A 22,485-nucleotide genomic window follows, 5' to 3' on the forward strand; every position below is an offset into this window, starting at 1 on the left:
CAGGAATTATTGAGCTTGAAAAACCGTTTTTCCCGTAAGAAATAGATTTGATTATACTTATGAAGCCTATAACTTAAAAATTCGAATTTTCCCAGATATGAGATATACACCGTTAGACGCGTCCTGAGTCCTTCTACAAACGCTCAGTTATTGGTGCAATTCGTAGGTTGAAATTTTGAGTAATTGTCGAAAAACCAAAATTTTCAAAGTTTAATTTTTCAGTTTTTTGGCTATGGCGAGCAGTGTGTATGTCTCAGCTTGATCGCTTAGGCGCCACTTGAAAGCTTAACTCAACCCTATTGATTTGGTGTATTTGCGGTTTTCCTGTCTTTCCTTGAACCTAAGATATATACGCCCAAAAAATATGCTATTTTGTATCTACCTAGTCCTCTAGCTGGCTTACGGGTAGTCAGAAGTCAAAAATTAGACCGGTTCTGAATCGGCCCTCACACCTTCTTGAAACACAGAAAAAAAAATTCAGATCGGTGTAACTTTTCCACACACATACATACATACATACATACATACATACATATCCACAAACATTTTCCATTTTTTAAATAAAAATTGAGTCATATTTCTGAGCTCGATAACTTTTGAATGGTATAACCGATTTTCAAAATTAAACATGCGTTGGAAAGGTAATGATCTGTGCTATCAGAAGCCGCAAAGGTCGGGCTTAAATTTTTGAAATTTTTGGGAGTTTTGGGGACGAGAACGAAAAACAGGCTTTAAATGGGAAGGGCCGTAAAATCCACACCCTTGGACCAAAATGGAGAGGTAACATATGGATGGACGAGTCTTTTCCTAAACTTTAAGATGGGATTTGGCCCAATTTTCAATTCAGTCAGGTTTAGAAAATCGAAAATTTCGTGTATATATAGTGTCGCTTGTAGGGGTGTTGTGCGCCACTGGTGAGAACTGTCGTTCTCTGTGGATTAAAATTAAAATCTCAACTACAGCGTTAGGCTTTCTTAACATTTTGCTTTTTGATTCATTCGCTTATGTGGGATAATAAAAAAGTTAGGTACTTTAAAAACTAGCCATGTTATTCAGCAATACAGGGTGTTTCTAAATAAGTGCGACAAATTTTAAGGGGTAATTCTGCATGAACAAATAATGACCATTTGCTTTATAATCATATGTCCGCAAATGCTTTGTTTCCGAGATACGGGATGTTGAATTTTTTTACAACTTATTTATTGCTCTAAAACTGGTTGAGATAAGCAAATGAAATTTGGAAGGTTTTAAGAGGTAGTAGTGTAGGAAACAGAGGTTGAACCTTGCAAAATGGACACAACTCCGGTTTTATTTTTTTTCTGGCATATCAAGGGGTGCTTATTATAAGACTAACTTTTTCTGAAAATATTTCGCCCCGGAACCCCCCTTTTCACCCCTTTAAAGGGGGTAATTTATGGTTTTTGCAGAACGTAGCCCTTCCTGTACCTTTTACAAAAAATTTCTTTTATAGAAATATGAAGAGGACTATATTTTCTACGATCTACTTCCGACAGCATCTCTCTATCATCCACCGTTTAGCAAGGGTGGCGCCCCAAAGTTGACAAGTTTTTAAAAAAGATGTTTTTAAAAAAATATATATTTTTCCCTAACTGTACGGAAATTAAAAAGAAATGCTGCGGAGATTATTCAAAAATAGATGATTTTTTTTTGGTATAGGCTTTACTTAAGGGTAATTGCCCTTTTTTTAATTACAGGGTGTTACATTTTAAAAAACCCCTTTTTATACCATCTGAACCGTTTATGCTAGAGTAAAAAGACTTTCAGCGATTACCCATGTACTGGTGTTATTTACAAATTTGTATAATGCACCCTCATTTTTCCCCGGAGCGACCAAAAAAAAAGAAGAATTAATAAATAAAGTGATTTTCTTGGAATCCTTCACACACAATGCCCTTCATTAATATGCTTCATATATAATTTTGTGCAAGTTATTATTACCCATGCATGGACACTAAAAGCGATTTCCTAGTGCAACCCCTGTAGCCAAAAACAATAAATAAAATGGGGGGTTGAAAATTTTTTTTTTGTTTTTTGCTTTTTGATCCATATGGGCAAATCAATAGTGCTTTTCGAAAATATATATGGTTATTGCAACATCCCTGCGCAAACCACCCCTATCCTTGAAAATATAATGCAGAAACTACCCCTATACCTTATCCAGCATGTTTTTACGATTTTCTCATTACCTATTCATTTTTTTTAAACAAAACTTATACAAGGTTAAAGACCACTATTTACTCTAAAAATTAGGTCCTATTCATTTTTTTCGTTTAAGCAACCGTTACGGCACAGTGGCGCCGTAAACCTCATAATATGTTTTGACGGGCTCCAGTTTTTGTTTATTTTTTCGTCATCTGTTTGTTTTATTGATAAAGTACTTATGTAAAATAAAACAACACAGTGTAACCTACAAATCGTGACCTATGCACATTTTACATTCTTTGCTCCCCAAAGCTACAGTGGTGGCCCAAAATAAATTTTTTCATATTTTCGCCACCTACACGCATTTTATTGCGTTAATGCTACCTTAATAGCACAATATTCACCCCTAAGTGGTCACTAAGCAGTGGCGGATCCAGGGAGGGGTGATGGGGGCGATCACCCCCACCCCTCTCAAACGAAGTGATATATTTGAAGATTATAAAAATATTCATTTATTTTTATAGAAATACTTATATTATATTAATATTATTTTTATAAGAATGACTTTTTATGCTTTAGCGACAGTGGCGGATCCAGCATCGTTAAGAGGGGGGTGCCAATTGGTTAAATTTCTATAAAATAAATGAATATTTTTATAATCCTTGAATATAATATCACTTGGTTTGAGAGGGGGGGGAGGTGATCACCCCCATCACCCCTCCCTGGATCCGCCACTGCGTAGCGACCACCTAAGGGTAAATATTGTGCTGTTAAGGTAGCATTAATGCAATAAAATGCATGTAGGTGGCGAAAATATGCAAAAATTTATTTTGGGCCACCACTGTGGCTTTGGGGAGCAAAGAATGTAAAATGTGCATAAGTCATAATTTGTAGGTTACACTGTGTTGTTTTATTTTGCATAAGTACTTTATCAATAAAACGAACAGATGACGAAAAAAAAACAAAAACTGGAGTCCGCCAAAGCATATATGAGGTTTACGGCGCCACTGTGCCGTAACGGTTGCTTATACGAAAAAATGAATAGGACATAATTTTTAGAGTAAATAGTGGTCTTTAACCTTGTATAAGTTTTGTTTAAAAAGAATACATAGGTAATGAGAAAATCGTAAAAACATGCTCGCCAAGGGATAGGGGTAGTTTCTGCAGTATATTTTCAAGGATAGGGGTGGTTTCCGCAGAGATGTTGCAATAACCATATATATTTTTGAAAAGCACTATTGATGAAGCATATGCTCATATGGATCAAAAGGCAAAAAACAAAAAAAAATTTTCAACCCCCCATTTTATTTATATTTTTTTGCTTCAGGGGTTGCACTAGGAAATTGCTTTTGATGTCCATGCATGGGTAATAATAACGTCCACAAAATGATGTATGAAGCATATTAATAAAGGGCATTGTGTGTGAAGGATTCCAAGAAAATCAATTTATTTATTAATTCTTCTTTTTTTTTGGGGTGGTTCCGGGGAAAAAATTGGGGTGCATTATACAAATTTGTAAATAGCACCAGTACATGGGTAATTGCTGAAAGTCTTTTTACTCTAGCATAAACGGTTCAGATGGTATAAAAAGAGGTTTTTTAAAATGTAACACCCTGTAATTAAAAAAAGGGCAATTACTCTTAAGTAAAACCTATACCAAAAAATCATTCAATTATTTGTGAATAATTTCTGCAGGATTTCTTCTTAATTTCCGTTACAGTTAGGGAAAAATATATTTTTATTAAAACATCTTTTTTAAAAACTTGTCAACTTTAGGGCGCCACCCCTGCTAAACGGTGGATGATAGAGAGATGGTGTTGGAAATAAATCGTAGAAAATATAGTCCTCTTCATATTTCTATAAAAGAAATTTTTTGTAAAAGTTACAGGAAGGGCTACGTTCCGCAAAAACCACAAATTACCCCCTTTAAAGGGGTGAAAAGGGAGGTTCCGGGGCGAAATTTTTTCAGAAAAAGTTAGTCTTATAATAAGCACCCCTTGATATACCAGAAAAAAAATAAAACCGGACTTGTGTCCATTTTGCAAGGTTCAACCTTTGTTTCCTACACTATAGTTATTGCGCAATTTTTGACATACAATCAAGAGTTTTATATTCACCATTGGCGTGCATGCGGGATGTACCTAAAATGTTTATACCCGTATGTACGCCAATGGTGAACATAAAATTCTTAATTGAACGTCAAAAAATGCGCCACAACTACCCCTTAAAAACTACAAAATTCTATTTTCATATCTCAACCAGTTTTAGAGAAATAAATAAATCGTAAGTTTGTAAGAAGAAATTCAACATCTCGGAAACAAAGCATTTGCGGACATATGTTTATAAAGAAGCAGACGGTCATTATTTTTTCATGCAGAATTACCCCTTAAAGCTTGTTGCACTTATTTAGAAACACCCTGTATTGATGAATACCTTTCTTAGTTGTTAAAGTACCTAACTTTTATTATTATCCAACATAATGGAAAGAATCAAAAAGCAAAATGTTACGAAAGGCTAAAGCTACAGTTAAGTTGTAATTTAAATATTTTATATACGCTACAATATTCCACAGTGTGTTCCAAACTTTGCGGAAAAAACACACTATTATTATTACACCCGGTATACAATGACACTTATCTCTTTAGCAATAATATTATTACATCGTTATTCTTGAAGAATAAAACTATAACATATTAAAAAAATCACTAAAATCGGACAACAGGTTTAGGAAATACCAAACGTCAAAAATGTCCCATTTTTAAGGTGGTGCGTTAAGTTTGATGCTTAGTGTATATTATTTTTAAATGGTGGGACCAAGGACCATTTTTCATATTCTTTACTTACATCTAACAAATATAACATTTTTTTAGTAAAATAATAATTTCTTTTTTCAGATACTCCCTCCTTTGCGATATCCCGTGAACCTGGATTCGGCTTTCCAATTCGAGAAGGAATGCCAGTGTCCTTAAAATGCGACGTTGACGCAAATCCAAAAGCATTACCGATATGGCAAAAGGACGATGGAGCTCCACCAGTCCAACAAACTTCTGACGGAATGTTAAACTTTACTGAAATTAGAAGGGAGCACAGCGGCTGGTATAAGTGTATTGCCAAACATCGTTTAGGCAGATTCTCCAGCATCGGGTACTTCCTAAATGTTCGATGTAAGTATATTATAAATTAAGATTTTTTTTTAATTAAATTGAATGAAAATAAAAAAAAATCAGTGATTGAATGATATTAGAATTAAAATTAGAAATATGATTTATTGTCATTGAAAATTGTACAATTTTATCGACAAAGCTTACAAAAAAAATGTCAGAAAATAAAAATTACGATTACAATTTACTGAAATTACATAAGTTGTCAAGATAATTAACTAAAATATAAAACAATTCATTCTTCATCATTATTATCTTTGCCATTAACCCTATGCAGGGTCGGAAATTCTCTAATTGCATTTCTCTATGAGTCTCTATCTTAGGTCATATTAACATAAATCCCCTTTACCGACATATCCGGCCGAAGCGTCTCCCCAGGTCTTCTTTGGTCTTCCTCTCCTGCTTCTTCCAGGAACTCGCAGTTCAACAATTCTTCGTATTGGGTGATTAACGTCTCGACGTTTAACATGACCAAACCATCTTAACCTATGCTTCCTCATTTTGGCATCAATTATTGTTGCCACTCCTAGACTTCTCCTAATTTACTAATTTCGAATGTTATCCTTTTTTGTTACTTCACTCATCCATCTAAGCATTCTCATTTCAACACATACATTCATTGTTTTTTTTTCTTTTTAACTGGCCAACATTCAGTTCCATACATCATATCCGGTCTTATGACTGTCCTATAGAATATTCCCTTCAGCTTCGTTGGAATTTTTCGGACGTTGGGAGGTGACTCATATTTTTTTGCAGAAATTGTTTGGAATTAATTCATATAATAATCATTAAGTTATCCTTCCACTCAAAAAGGTCCGGAACATTGTTTAAATAATCAAAATGTCAAAAAATGAAGGTAAAATTCCATTTTTTTTCTTGGTTTTTTGATTATAACGTTAAAAGTATTTATTTCCGAGAAAAGTTGCATTGACATAAAAGTTGCGCAATTAAATTTCCTAGAGTGCAAGATTGGTTAAAAATTTTAAAAACTGTCACCCTTGTTGCATAATAGCAATAATTGCGAAAAAACCATAAAAAAACAAGTATTCACATTTTAAGTTTTTCAACCATTTAGACTACCCTTAGGACCGTCATGTTTCACTCAGATAAACTTTATGAAATTATAAAACAATACTGTAAATTTAGTTAAGACCGGTTCAACAGATTTTTCAAAATAAATTTTTCAATCCAGCTTTCGCAAAAAATGCTTCTTTTCAAAATGTTGCAGGACTGAAAATAAAGCATAAAGCAAGTTACAATTTTTTTTGCATATAGAATAACACTGTACCTTTCATTTTCAATTTGCAAAATTAAAATCGGTTAACTATCACGGCGTCAGGAATTTCTTTAAATAAACACTAATTTTGGGCGCTACGCTCAGGACAGCCGATACGTTTGCTCTGATTGGGCATTCCAATGACCTGTCAAAAATTATCGAATATTGCGATTACCAATCTTTATCTAATATACAGTGAGCACGTAAAGGTTGGAATAAATTCATTTTCTCGAGATCGGACGATTTTGGAAAAAAATCCTGACATAGATCAATTTTTATTTTTAGATTACGACTTTTTGGCATATATATTATACTAGTGACGTCACCCATCTGGATGTGATGACGTCATCGATGATTTTTTTAAATGAAAATAGGGATCGTGTGATAGCTCATTTGAAAGGTAATTCAATTCTCTATTCAGTAATATAAACATTACCATAATTATTTATACAGGGTGCCCAAAAAATATTTTTTTAATTAAATTTATTGACACAAAAAGAAGAATGTGTGTAATTTATTTAATTCAAAATGCATTTTACTGCTATCAGAAAACAGGAAAAAATGTTTATTTGGCAATTAAATATTGTTTTTTGCTTAAATTCAATATTAAAGCAGCCACCCACCAGCCTCGTGACAGTTTGAACATTTAATCTAAGCGAAAAGCCATGATTATTTTTCAAATAAACATTTTTTTGTTTTCTGAGAACAGTAAAATGTATTTTCAAATAAATAAATTACATACAGTCTTCTTTTTATGTCAATAAATTTAAAAAAAATTTTTTTTGGACACCCTGTATAAATAGATATGTTAATGTTTATATTACTGAATAGAGAATTGAATTACCTTTCAAATGAGCTACCACACGACCCCTATTCTCATTTAAAAAAATCATCGATGACGTCATCACGCCCAGATGGGTGACGGCACTAGTATGATATATATGCTAAAAAGTCGTAATTTAAAAATACAAATTGACCTGTTTCAGGATTTTTTTCCAAAGGCGCCCAATCTCGAGAAAATGAATTTATTCCAACCTTTACGTGCTCACTGTATGTGTTTATCTTTATATAAATAATGCTTTTTAAAAAAAAAATTCCTGACGCCGTGTTAGTTAACCGATCTTAATTTTGCAAATTGGAAATGAAAGGTAAATATACGTAGAAATAAATTTAAAATCCACGAGGAAAATAAACTTCCTGTACCTTTTCCTGTAGGAAAATAAATTTAACTTGCTGTCTACTTTATTTTCAGTCCCGCAACATGGATTGCCAAATTTATTTTGCAAAATTTATTGAACCGATCTTAATTAAATTTACAGTATTGTTTTAATGTATCATATAGATTTTCTGAGTGAAATATCAAGGTCCTAAGTGTAGCATAAATGGTTGAAAAACTTAAAATGCGAATACTTGTTTTTTATGGTTTTTTCGTAGTTATTGCTATTTGGCAACAAGGGTGACAATTTTAAAAAATTTTAACCAATCCCATATTGTAGTAAATGTAATTTCGCAACTTTTATGTTAGTGCAACTTTTCTCGGAAATGAATACTTTTAAAGTTAAAATCCAAAAACAAAGAACAAATCGAAGGTTTCCTTCATTTTTTGACATTTTAATTATTTAAACAATGTTCCAGACCTTTTTGTGTGGGAGGATAACTCAAATATTATTATATGAATCATTATCAAGCAATATCTGCAAAAAATATGAGTCACCTCTCAACGTCCAAACGGACTAATATTTTTACAGATGCGCCCTGATCTAACACATCACTCGCTTCCTCCTTTTTCATCCATCCAATTTTAATTATATTCATGTCCATCTATTTCCCCATTACTCTGTAATACCTATCCTAGGTATTTGAAGCTTTCTTCCTCTTCTTCTAGTGCCGATTCCACTAAGGAAGGTTGGCTATAATCATTGTAAATTCGTCTCTGTCTTTTGCTTTCCTGAAAATCGTCTGTGTGTTTAATCTGGTCCAGTCGCGAGTGTTTTCAGGCAGGACATTTGTCGTCTGCCAGGTCTTGAAACTCTCACCTTTTATAATCATTTCACCATCCAAAGATATCATTTTATTTGTAGTAACTCCATCTTTATACGAGTATTTCAAATACTATGTCTTTGTCCTACTAAGTTTTAAACCTCTTTCGCCAAGAGCTTGTCTCCACAGGCTGTTGACAGGGCCGTAACTACCATTGGAGCAACCGGGGCAGTGCCCCCGGCCAATGGAGGCTCCGCAGGTGCATCTTTTTTGACCGTGCATAGAGTTTAACGAGGAAAATAAAAATATGTATTTTAAAAGCCGATCACAACGAAATATTTTCACATGACACAATTTTTAAAATACCTTACAGGGGCACCCTAGAACTGAACATAAAGTTTTAATTTTTCACTGGAGAAATTAGTATTTTCGACTTAAATGCACTTGGAACAGAACCCTTAGAAGGGGCCCCTGAGGCCTGAGCTGAGCTGTGGCTCCCGAGACCTTAACATACAAATTTAAATTATTACTTAAGAAATTAGTTATTTCGGCGTAATAAAACCTAAAATGCCATTGGAAGAGGGGCCCGGGCTAAGCTGCGGCCCCCGAGGCCTGAGACCTTTCGTAAAGATATAAATTTTTACTGAGAAAATTAGTTATTTTGGTGAAATAAAAACTAAAATGCAACCGGAATAGCGGCCCCCGCTCCCAGCTACTTTGTCTTAACCAATTTACCCAGACCACATCTTGGTACGTGAACGGGTCACATGGTACCAAATATTGAAAGAAAGGTAAGGGTAAGATCGAATTAACACATTGGAATCAGCCCTACCAGTACCACAGTATAATAAATCTAACAGCAATGAGAGTATTCGCCTTCGAGAGTATCACTGCTACCGAAGGACTAAGGTACCGAATATCGTTTTCTAATATCCTCGTCAAATAGGATTCTGCTCTCATTAGAGCTGTACACAATTACTTTCCGACGGTCTCCTCCTTTTTGACATTTTCCTATCTCTGTCAATTTTTCTTCCACTTTTTCCATATCGAATTTTACCGCATTCTTGAATTTTTCTTCCACCTTTTCAATTTTATGTATCTCCTCAGCAATCTGATTTACCTCTTCCTGCATTTTCTCTCAAAAACCTTCATATCTTCATATTTTTCCATTCGGTTTTGAAGTTTCAAGAAATTTTCTTTTTATGGTTTCATTATATTATCTCATTTTGATTTACTATCTGTTCATTTTGTTGTTTTTCTTTTAAACTTGTTACAGCGAATAAAAAATAAGGTGATTTCAAAATTATTTGTGTTGGTCAACTAAAATAGCAATATATAGGTTCAAGAAACTTCAGTCATAGAATCCATTAACCCATTCATGCCCAGCGTTGCGTTTTCGCAACAGTTGACATAGCCCACTATGGCGCCATTTTTTGGAAAATGACATGACTTATTCGGGCAGTCAAGTTTCAGATTTATTTCACAACAGTTTCCTATGAATGTTTTAGTGGGAATTGGTCGCAAAATTTAGGTTTCTATTAACAGATGGCGTATTGAAAGTGGTAGGTTAATTTTGACTTCTGTAAACACGTGTTTTTAGTTAGTAGTAAGTCGTTTGTGTATAAATTAACTGGATAAAAATTTGGTTTTTGATAGCAACGTATTGTTAAATCATTGAAGAAGATATATCCATCAAGTAAGTGCTATTATTTTATCTGTGCTAGTTGGTACAACTGCCTAATTATCAGTGTTGCGTTTTCGCAACACTGGGCACAAGGCATATTATTAGTACAAAAAATCATTTTTTTTCTAGAAGGTGGAAATAAGATGTCAAATCAACTTGGCTCGACCAGTTTCGGTCATACTAGTAATAATAGTCGCCCTAAAAAATTTTTTTACGAATCAAGAGCACAAAAAATTATGTCCATGCTGGAAGAATCGAATCTTATGGCTTCTATCTAAGCTTCCAGTGCAAATGTTTTCCTAGCACCTCCTGACCCCACTAAATTGACTGATGAAGATAGTGGAGATGAAGACTGTGGGGGAACATTCAATAACCTAAACAAAAATATGTTGGATGCGGAATCAGAAGCTGTAATTCATCAAGAAGAAGAAAGAAGGATCGACGAAGAAAACATAAATCTATATGAAAAAGAGGCCGATCTTCAAAGTGTGACACAAGTTCAGGAAGAAGAAGATACGGAAGAAATTGAGATGGAAACAGAAATAGAGACGCAAAATGAAGAAAATCAAGATATTCATGGAAAATCATCTACAGAGATTCGTGCAAAAAGTGTAACTCTCCTACCACGGAAATGGATTCAGGGTTAACCGATCGGTTACATCGTAACCGATTTAAAACCATTATAAGATTCCTCCATTTTAACGATAACCTAAACCTAGATCGTTCAGACAAAACATACAAAATGTCTCCGTACCTTGAAAGTCTCCGCAAATCATTTACTGAATACACGGTATGGGAAACCGAATCTAGCGTGGACGAGGCCATGATACCATACTATGGGCGTCATGGTATGAAACAACACATAAAAGGCAAGCCCATACGCTTTGGGTATAAATCGCGGTGTTGGAATTAGAAATCTGGTTACCTCATAGCTTTCAATATTTATCAAGGAGCCAAGGGAAAACCCAATGAATACAAAAAAGAATTTGGCCTTAGTAGTGGAATAATAATGCAGTTTGCTCAACTTATTCCTAAAATACAATGCGATAGGGTTATGCCTCATTCCTTATATGCTGATAATTATTTCACCTCTATGAAACTAATTGATTTTTTAACATCGAAGGGAATAGGTTACGTAGGAACCATACGATCAAATAGAACAGAAAAGTGTCCATCCATAGTTACTTTGGCATCGAATTACCATAAAACGAAGCCAGTTTATCAAACGAACAGATACTCCTTTGCCCAAAGCAAAAAAATCAAAGTAACACAACCACATCTTATTTGGGCTCATAACGAAAATATGGGAGGAACTGATCGGATGGATTAAAATGTTGCCTATTACAGAACAAATATAAGATCCAAGAAATGGTATTGGCTTTTATTTATCTGGGGTCTTCATGTCTCCATACAAAATGCTTGGTTAATTTACCGTAGAATGAGACAAATTATCCCTGAACAAACCGAAATGGATTTGCTGCAGTTTCGTCGAAATATAGCCAAAGCCTTGTTGGCGATGTTCGGAACTCCTCCAAGAAGATCTGGTCCATCTCAATCTTCCATAAACAACATTACACAAGATATTCGATTCGACAACATTGGCCATCTTATTTCTACCCAAGAAAAACAAACCCGATGCGTCCTTTGTCACTCAACAACTAATAAAAATGTATTAAATTTCATTAAAAATATTTTATTAAATTTCATAGCAATACGCAATAATTTTTTATATTATTTTCATGTCAGTTTATTTAAAACTCTTTTATATGATTTAATAAAATATTCCAAACAACGTATATTAAAAAAAATTTTTACATCCTAACTGCCCAGTGTTGCGTTTTCGCAACAGCCAATTGTCAAAAGAGAAGAAGTTTTTCATTTTTTAAACATATATTTTTGTTAATTTTGTGACTTTTATAACATAAATTTTTCAGAAATTAAAAAAAAATAAGCATAAATAGTTCTGGGCATTAATGGGTTAAAATGCGTTTTCAAGGGGTTAAAATATCAAACATTTTTCCGGACCCCGCCTTTCGCTGGGGAGTAAACCCCCGCATTCTTGAATTTTTCTTTCACCATTTCAATTTTATGTATCTCCTCAGCAATCTAATTTACATCTTCCTGCATTTTCTCTCAATAAACCTTCATATCTTCATATTTTTCCATTCGGTTTTGAAGTTTCAAAAAATTTTCTTTTTATTGTTTCATTATATTATCTCATTTTGATTTACTATCTGTTCATTTTGTTGTTTTTCTTTTAAACTTTTTAAAGCGAATAAAAAATAAGGTGATTTCAAAATTTGTTTGTGTGGGTCAACTAAAATAGCAATATGTAGGTTCAAGAAACTTCAGTCATAGAATCCATTAAATGCGTTTTCAAGGGGTTAAATATCAAACATTTTTCCGGAGCCCGCCTTCCGCTGGGGGGTAAACCCCCAGAGCCCCCAGATCACCTTTGCCCTGGGGCCCCTAACATCGTAGTTACGGCCCTGGTTGTTGAAGGCTCCGCCTTCACTATTTCCCACCAACAGCACATCATCAGCATACATTAAACACCATGGAATGTTACCCTGTAGTTTCGCTGTTATCCGATCTCAACCTAATGACAATAAATAAGGAATTGGTGCAATCCTACTTTCATATGAAATTTATGTCTCTTATCATAGGCTTACTCAAGATCAATAAATGCCATAATCATATTAATATGAACGTTTGTTTCTTTATTCCTATATTTTTCTACCAATTGCCTTATAATGAAAAATAGCATTTGTGGCTGATCCGCCCTGCATAAAGTCAAATTGATTATCGGATATTTCGGTTTCTTCACTTATCCTTCTATCAATTATTATTCTTTCTCACATTTTCATTGTGTGACTAAGTATTATATAGTTTTTGTATTGAATGAGTTATATTGTACATAACTCATTCAATTATTTAAATTTACATAACATTTTTACTTTTATCCTTTGATTTAGTAAAACAACCAATTATGTTATTTCCATTTCATTCATTCTCTCTAAGTGGACTAGCCACCCCAGCTTGTTTATTTTGATAGACTTACCAATACTAAGCTCTCTATAAAGGCGGTAAAGCTCAAAATTATATTGTGTACGACATAATCCGGTCTCCTGCACGCCTTTATTAATATGTCTGAGGATTTTTCGCTAAAAACAGCCTAAGCGTTCTTCATCATTTTTTGTTATCATCCTCGTTCCTGACCTGCAAGTGAGGACGGACTTGATTAGCCAAGGTGAATAATTTCGAAGAACAGTATCCTTGTATTACTCCTCTCTGAATGTATATTTTATTAGTTTTTGTGTTTTCATCACCAATACCTAACTAATAACGAACAATACCGTTATTTCAGCAATATTTATCTTTGTTACTAAAACGTATGTAACTCATTCCATAATTGAAATTTACATAACAATTTTACTTTTATCCCTTGATTTAGTAAAACAACCAATCCTATTATTTTAGTCGCGCTTTTTAAAAAGCGCCCTCAAACAGAACTAGCCTCATTGTCTATTTGTTAACGAGTAAACACTATGTGTAATCAAAATCTGTTGGTAACAATTCGATGCATACTGTTTGACTCGCTAATTTACTGCTTGATGAAACAATCTACATAGCTCGTGACATTTAACAAAGTTTCAACACTGTTTTGATTCATTTACTTCGTAATTTTAGAGTAATTTGCAAAAATGGTTGCGGTTAAAGACTGCGGAATAGGACATGTTGCAATAGGAAATCAAAATGCTTCTGTTTAGCTGATTGCTTTTATATGCATTGTGCGTGTAGGTTTGAGGTGTTTTTAAACGTTACAGAAATTTCGTTAATCTATTATTCTAACAGAAAAATCTTATATCTAAAACAGAAAAAGTTTAAAAAAATAAGAAATTACCAGTAATAAACAGGGTGAGTCATGAGAACTATACATACTCCATACCCAAGTAGCACAATAAAAACATTTTAGTTTTATTTAAGGTTTATAAAAGTTTAATTATGGTAAATAAGAAGATAATGGTTTTAAAGTTACCTTGTAGATATACTGCCAGAACTTTAAAACTCTTAAGCATTTGTCACTAGTTTTAAAGTATCTAATAAGAGTACCAAATAATACTAATTAATCTTAATAGATAATTTGTCTTATTGTAGTTTTAAAATGGTTAATTCTCAGTTCACCATAAAACTAATCAATTTTATGAAGAACTTTCGGAGTGTTTGGTTTTATTAGATTCTCGTTTGTGCCGTTTTAGTTTTATTGCAGTTTTAAAGATTCTCCAAATATGACTAATAAAACCTATTATTGTAACTACTGGATCTCAAGACTATTATGTCGGTAAAACATATGCCTTAAAACTATTTTTTTAGTTTTCTTTAAAGTTGCTTTCTTAAAAGCTATTAGTAGGCTATATTAAAAACAAACGCTGTTAACTGAATCAATTTGGTTATCGTAAAGACTAAACTATGCTTCTTGTTAGGAAAAATAAAACTAAACTCATCCCCTCTTCTTTCATGTCCAAAATGGTCGGCCATTTGTTTTAGAGCGAAACAGTGGTGTAGTGTGTTGTAAAACGTGGAAGTACAGTTAGTATGGAAGAAATAAGTAGCAAGTACTTACTTAAAAAATAAACGAACTGGTCATTTTAAAAGAAAAATACAACACACACAGCACCGCGACGGACGTCTGGATTTTAGGTTAGATTCACATTAAAACCGAGTGGCATTATTGACAGTAGCATTAAAACTAAACGGTTTTAATTCCAAGGCAACCTTACTTTTATGTAGGATATATGCTCTTGGAAAGGTATAAAATAAAACCATTTGATCTTAACAATTTTCTGTCGATAGACCAAATAGTTTTATTTGGATTTCGGCCATATTGCTTTCTCAGTCGTACTTCAACAGCGTAGGTGAGAACATCGTTAAAGTATAGAACAATTATTAATAGTGTAGTAGTAATATTAATTATTATTTAATAAATATATTTAGAGTTATAAGGATATTGTGAGTTCCTAGTGCATTTATATGGAGGTGGATACTGAGGGGAAACCCCCTCCTCAACCAGATCCTGGAGAAAATATAGATCCTGTAAATCAGATAAGTGGTTCAAATAATTTAAATTTAGTTATAGATTCTCCTTTAATAAATAAACATGCAAATGAACAAAACAACAAAAATCAGTTTGTATCGAAAGAAAAGTTTGTAGATTCTAGTTTAAATCCAACACCGAGTTTATCGGTTTCTAATGACAACGATAAAAAAGATAAAACAACATTCTTTTATCAGTCTACGGACACGGCTCCTTTTCAAATTTATATTGAAAACAATACGGATAATTATACAGGGCAGTTAAATGCAATAAAAATTGGAGAAATAATATTAACATCATATCCGCAATTAGATAATAAAATAAAACAAATACAGTCTATAGGGAAAAATCGTATTCGGGTATTGTTGAAAGATTATTTAAGTGCTAATATATTAATAAAATCACACATTTTAAAAAATAAAAATTTGTCTGCATACATTCCTAAATTTTTAATATTTCGTTTGGGAATTATTAGACACATTGATAAAGATTTACCAGTTGATTATTTGAAAAATAAAATTAGGGCCTATGATTTTCATCGTAAATTTGAAGTTGAATTTGTTAAAAGAATGAATCGAAAAATAAAAAATTCAAATAACGAAATAGAATTAATACCCACAAGTACCATTTTGGTTTCTTTCAAAAGTCAAACTCTACCTAAGTATGTAGAAATAAATAAGTTTCTTTACGAAGTAGAAGTTTATAAACAAAGGGTTGTAATGTGTAATAATTGTTATCGTTACGGACATATTGGTAAGCAATGTCGTTCTAAAATAAGATGCTTGAAATGCTCTCAGAATCATGACACAGTAACCTGCTCATCAGAAGAAGTTACAGTAAAGTGTTTTTCTTGCAATGGAAACCATTTTACAAACGATTTTAGTAGATGCCCAGAATACAATAGACAAGAAAAAATTAAACAAATTATGTCACAGTCAAATTGTTCCTTCAAGGATGCAAATAGTAGTGTTCCTAAAAAAAGTTACGCTGATATAGTATCTAATCATTTAACTACAACCACAATTGATAATAAAATAGTTAATTCTAATCTAGAACAAAATTCATTATTAAATTCAGTTAATGTTCATGTACCGTCTACATCGTCCAAGTCATTTCCACCAATATCGTACCAGTCCAATACGCGACCCATTTCTCAACGATCAAATCCACATTCATATTCTCAAGCACAATTAAATAGCTTTCCAAAAAAAAGTAAAAGATCGTATCCTTTATCTCCCGATCCTACATTGTCAGAGCACCAGTCCATTGTTAATTCAGTTAACCTTCCGTTTAAAAAAGGAGGAATTTTGAGCACAGAACAATATCTTTCCAATATCCAAAAAGAAAATAATTCAGAAAACGAAGGTAATGAAATTTCAAACTTAATTTTTCAGATAGTTTTATCAACCATAAATATAATAAAGAGCAAAAATAAATTCGATATACAAGAAAACGAAATTACAAATATTATTAAAGCTAGTTTAAATAACCTTTTTGAACATGGATCAGATAACTCTTTGTCAATGGAATCTTAAATCGGCAAATTCAAATAAAGAAAACTTACAATATTTGTTAAATGAGAAAAACATTGATATAGCTTGCTTGTCAGAAACTAGATTTACATCCAATAAATATTTTAATCTTCCAGGCTACAATATTGTGAGGGATGACCGTTTAGACCGCAGTGGTGGTGGAACGGCCATCCTTATTAAGTCGAAACTTTTGTATACGGAACTACCGATCTCTGTTCTCCTTCCTAATTGTAATCAAACATCCATTATTGTAAAATGTAATGATAAAAAAATATTACTATTGTATCGCTATACGTTCCACCAAAAACTAAAATTTCTTTGCATATTTGGGATAAATTCTTCAGTTCTTTTAAGCCACCTGTAATCTTTACAGGAGATTTTAATTCGCATAATATTGCTTGGGGTGGGCCAAACACAGACTGCCACGGCATAATACTTATGAAAGCCCTAGATCGAAATAATCTTGTCTATCTAAACGATGGAACAGCTACATTTATAGGAAATTATTTACAAACTCAGTCAGCTATCGATTTGACAATTTGTTCTCCTTGTATAAAACATTTACTACATTGGCAAACATTGAAGGATCTTTACGGGTCTGATCATATTCCATGCATTACACAAATATATATGTCTCCCAAAATTAATAAATCATTATCTTGTAGAAAATGGAATATTAAAAAGGCTAACTGGGATCTATATTATAGTCCCATGAACAGTTTAGTAAAACAGAAGTTGGTGATTACAATTCTTTTATACAAATTGTAGAAACCACAGCAAACCTTTCTATACCTAAATTTAAATCCAATCAATGTTCAAATAAAAATAAACAATGGTGGAATGAAAAATGCCAGTATTTAGTACAGAAACGAAAAAACAGTTTTCATAAATATATGAATAATCCCACATTAGATAATTTGTTAGAATATAAAAGAACTGATGCTATAGCAAAAAAAACTTTTAAGCAAACTAAAAAAGATAGCTGGATAAATTATTGTAAATCTCTCAATAGATCAGTACCCCTTAAGACTATATGGAAAAAGGTAAATAACTTTAAAAATCGCAAAATCTCTAATCAAACTCAATCAGATCAAGAAGAATGGCGAGCGGAATTTCATAACATTTTAACTCCTCCATATGTATCACCTGATCCAATCTTTCTTGACTGTCCAGGGGTGACAGAACATCATAGTAGTGTCAATTATCTCACCAATCAGTTTTCAAAACAAGAATTAGATACGGCATTTAAAAAGTCTGCCAATACAGCCCCAGGTTTTGATAATATGCATTATTCTATGTTGTTTAATCTTTCGAAACCAGGAAAAATTTTGCTTCTAAATCTACTAAACGATATTTGGTTAAATAAAATCGACATACCTTCACAATGGAAAAACTATATTTTAGTTCCCATACTTAAGCCAGGAAAACCAAAAAATCAAGCATCGTCATATAGGGCCATTTATTTATCATCATGTGTTTTAAAAACATATGAAAGAATGATAAAATCACGACTAGAATTTTTTTTAGAATCTAATAACCTTATTCATAGTTCTCAATTTGGGTTTCGAAAAAAAAAATCGGCATATGAAAACCTGGCCAATATTGTTACAGATATTCAACTATCACTTTCCAATGACCAGTCAACATCAGCTTTATTTTTAGACATAAAAGGGGCATATGACAACGTAAAATTAGATATATTATATTTAAAAATGTGTCAAATGGGAATTCCTCAAAGTCTAGCTAAACACGTATATATTCTATACAACAGAAATCTATTTTTCAGAGAAAATAACTCATTCTCTGAATGCAGACAAACATCTATGGGGCTGCCACAAGGTGGTATATTAAGTCCTATATTATATTTAATTTACTCAAGTGATTTAATTGTTGACATCCCACAAAATGTATCTATTTTGCAATATGCCGATGATATTGTTATTTACACTCGTCACAAATCCATTGAGATAGGCCATAAGCAACTTAATTATGCAGTAAAAAATTTAGACAATTGGACTTTCAATAATGGCTTATCAATTTCCGAAGAAAAATCAGTATTAGTTACTTTTACAAGAAAAAGATTTCGTTGTCCTTCTCAAATAAAGTTATCAAAATATGTATTTCCTTACAAATCTTCTATTAAATTTTTAGGAGTAATTTTAGATTGTAAATTAAATTGGAAAGAACACATAAATTATGTAATCAAAAGACCAGAAAATAGTGTAAATTTATTAAAAACTTTCAGTCATTCCTCCTGGGAAGGAGATCCAAAAATAATGTTACTGTTTTATAAAACACTTGTCAGATCTATTTTAGATTATGGTTCTTTATTTTACCATTCAGCAGCGGAATCAAATCTTAAAAAAATAGATCAAATAAAAAACAAATGTCTTCGACTCAGTATTGGATACTTGGGAAGCACGCCTATAGACGTCATGGAAGCTGAAACATGCGAACCACCACTGAACCTGCGTAGAAGATTTTTGTCTGACAAATTCGTATTAAAGTTAAGTTCTCAGAAATCTAAGGTGTTGGCTAAAATATCCAGTTTAGCCAGTATGGTTTTGACATCTAAATATTGGGAGAAGAAAAAAACACCGTTATTAGTTGAAAGTTTTATTACCAATGTACACAGATATGAACAACTTTATCAATCCAATGGTATCCCTTTATGGAATTATCCCTATGAAATGTTTCTATATCCAGTAAAGACTCATATTAATGTTAGATACTTGTGTCAAAACAGTGATATTATACAAAAAGAACATTATCGGGAATGTACAGTTAAGTGGAAGGAGTATGGAAAAATTTATACTGATGGATCGAAATCGGAACATGGAGTTGGTTGTGCCGTTTATTACCCTTCTAAAACTATTAAGTTAATATACAAACTACCAGAAATGTTGTCAATTTTCAGTGCAGACCTTATTGCCATAAAACTAGCAATTAGTATGTGTTTAGAACAAGAAGATGATAAATTTGTTATATTCACAGACTCTAAAAGTTCTGTAGAAAAACTTAAAAACCTTTGTTTAAATCCTAATTTAAATTATATACTTCTTGATATTGTGGAATTGTATCACAATGTATTACGTATGGGAAAACAAATTTATATTTCATGGATCAAAGACCATTCAGGTATAGAAGAAAATGAAGAAGTGGATTCTTTAGCAAAAAATGGTGCGAAAAATGGAAGAATACTCGGATCAAAAATACCAGAGTCTGACTTTATTCCAATTTTTCGAAAGGAACTAAAGGAAAATTGGCAGCTAAAATATGAATTAGGAGAGAAGGGACAGTTTTTTAAGAATATACAACCAAAAATAAGGGACAAACCATGGTTTGAGAATATATGTAATCGTTCAATTATTCGGATTATAAGTCGAATGCGCTGTAATCATGCCGTATTTCCCGTGTATAAATGTAAAATAGGTTTGTTAGATAATAATAAATGTCTTTGTGATGAAATTGCCGATTTACAACATATTATTTTAGAATGTCCTTTAAAAAAATTAGAAATTGACAAGCTTTATCAAAATTTAATATCTTACAATATGAAATTTCCAATAAATGTTTCAAATCTATTGACATTAGAGGATAATATTATTTATAATATTATATATCAGTATGTAAAATCTACTAACATTACATTGTAAGCAGTATTGCGACAGACAAAAAAAAATTTTTCATTGTAAGCCTAAACCGAAAAAATAATTAAAAAAATAAATAAAGAAGACAAACAACAAAATAAAATATGTACTAAAAAATAAAAAAATAATAATAATATAAAAAAACAAAACAATAAAAAAATACATAAATCCTAATAAAACGAAGAGAAATAAAAAAATTAAAAAAAAAAACAAAAAAAAACAAAAACAAAAAAAATACATAAAAAAAAATAATAAAAATATGCAAACAAAATCATTAGGCATTTACTAACATACCAATATTGTATTGTATACAAATTATTGTTACTCAATGTACCACGTATATAAATGTAAGTATAAGTAAGCAATGGTTGATAAAACTATAAGAAAACATGACTGGCCTTTTGGCTACGCCAGTGCCATTAACTTAGTTAAAAAAAAAAAAATATTGCTTTCTGGAGATGCTGAAAGCCATGATAGATTACAATATAAGGCTTACATAAAAATTATAAATAAGCGCCTTAAAGACATAAATTCGATTTATTTTAATATTAAAACATTAAAATTTTAGATAAAATTATTTTTCTTTTAAATTGATATTTTTCGGATTTAAATTTTTTTATTATTTTTATTTTTTAATCGCCAAAAGTCAGAAATTTTAGGGCGCGTGAGTTATTTAGACTTATGTTTGTTAACATTATCAATAAAGTTGGGTGCGCAAGTGTTTTCCTACCTTGACAGTCCGAAATAACCAAGTACTTTTTATTATTTTATGGTTACAAATACGTATCTACCTATCATAAACACATGGAAAAATTTGTTGGCCTGTATGGAGTATATGGGTTTAAAGAATTATTTAATATGGTAAATTGTCTTTAAAAATCTCCATTTAAGAAACCTTTTAAAGTTTGCTATAAAACTGCCTGCACTTAAAGTGTCTTTTAACATGGTTTTAAAAGCACCTTCACAGCAGCTTTAAAACCTGTGTAAACAAAAGTTCCGCTTAAGAAAACAAAATTTTAAGAAGGTTTTTATTTTTGGTTTTATTGACCTCTTTTAGAGTGTGCCCTTTTATGCTGAAAGCGGTTTTATTGCAACCTTAAGGTTTACTTAAAAACCAAATGGTTTTAATTTTGGTTTTATTGTACAGTTTTAAAGCATTCTTAAAATACTTAATTAACCCGTTCGGTGCTACTTGGGTACATATCTCGTATGATGGCCCCTACGGGGAATAACACTACTACTACTAAATGTTGGTTCATGCCGTTCTATGCTATTTTTCGACTTCCAATCGCTACTTCGTCCAGTTGTTCCATAGGTCCTCTTCTATTTTCTTTCTCTCAACTCTTTAGCTATTCCTTCGCTCCAACTTTTTCTCAGTTTACCTCGTTTTCTCTTTCCTTCTAGTTGCTATTTGGAGAAAAAACTTTATGTCTTCGAGATGTGGCTCTACAGGCCAATCCTAAGGATATCATCGACGAACAAAATAACCAACGAGACCGCACTACGAAGAATGGGGAAAGAAAGAGAAGTGATGTATACGATATAAAAAATAAAAGGAGAAATTTAGAATATCTCGGACACATAATGAGAAACAGCACTAAATACAGATTACTGAAAATAATCATCCTTCAAGGCAAAGTATTCGGAAAGCGAGGAACTGGGAGAAGAAGAATACCATGGTTAAAGATCCTGAGGAAATGGTTCTCCACATCAACAACTAATCTACTTAAAGCATCAGTTAATAAAATAATTATATCCAGAATTATCGCCAATATTCGAAACAAATATTCACCAAAAGAAGAAAAATCGTTTTGTCTAATATTCCATCGTGCGAAATACTGATACCTAGATATTTGTATTCGAAGCAGTGATTTACCGTTGTCATTTCGTCTAATTTGAGATTTTTTGTTCCCTTCCAATTCACAAGTATTTGTTTTCTTTTAT

At 32.2% G+C, this 22,485-nt stretch overlaps 1 protein-coding gene across 1 annotated transcript in view; it reads left to right on the forward strand.

Annotated features, from left to right (window-relative positions):
• Window positions 1–22,485, forward strand: part of LOC114340452 (CD166 antigen homolog) — an 827,535-nt gene that overhangs the window by 301,380 nt on the left and 503,670 nt on the right. Inside the window, exon 3 of the mRNA XM_050657653.1 lies at window positions 5,058–5,327. Within this exon, the coding sequence (XP_050513610.1) occupies window positions 5,058–5,327 (270 nt within the window). The remainder of the gene's footprint in view (window positions 1–5,057; window positions 5,328–22,485) is intronic.

Source organism: Diabrotica virgifera, chromosome 1 (assembly GCF_917563875.1).
Source record: "Diabrotica virgifera virgifera chromosome 1, PGI_DIABVI_V3a".
Lineage (NCBI taxonomy): Eukaryota > Metazoa > Arthropoda > Insecta > Coleoptera > Chrysomelidae > Diabrotica > Diabrotica virgifera.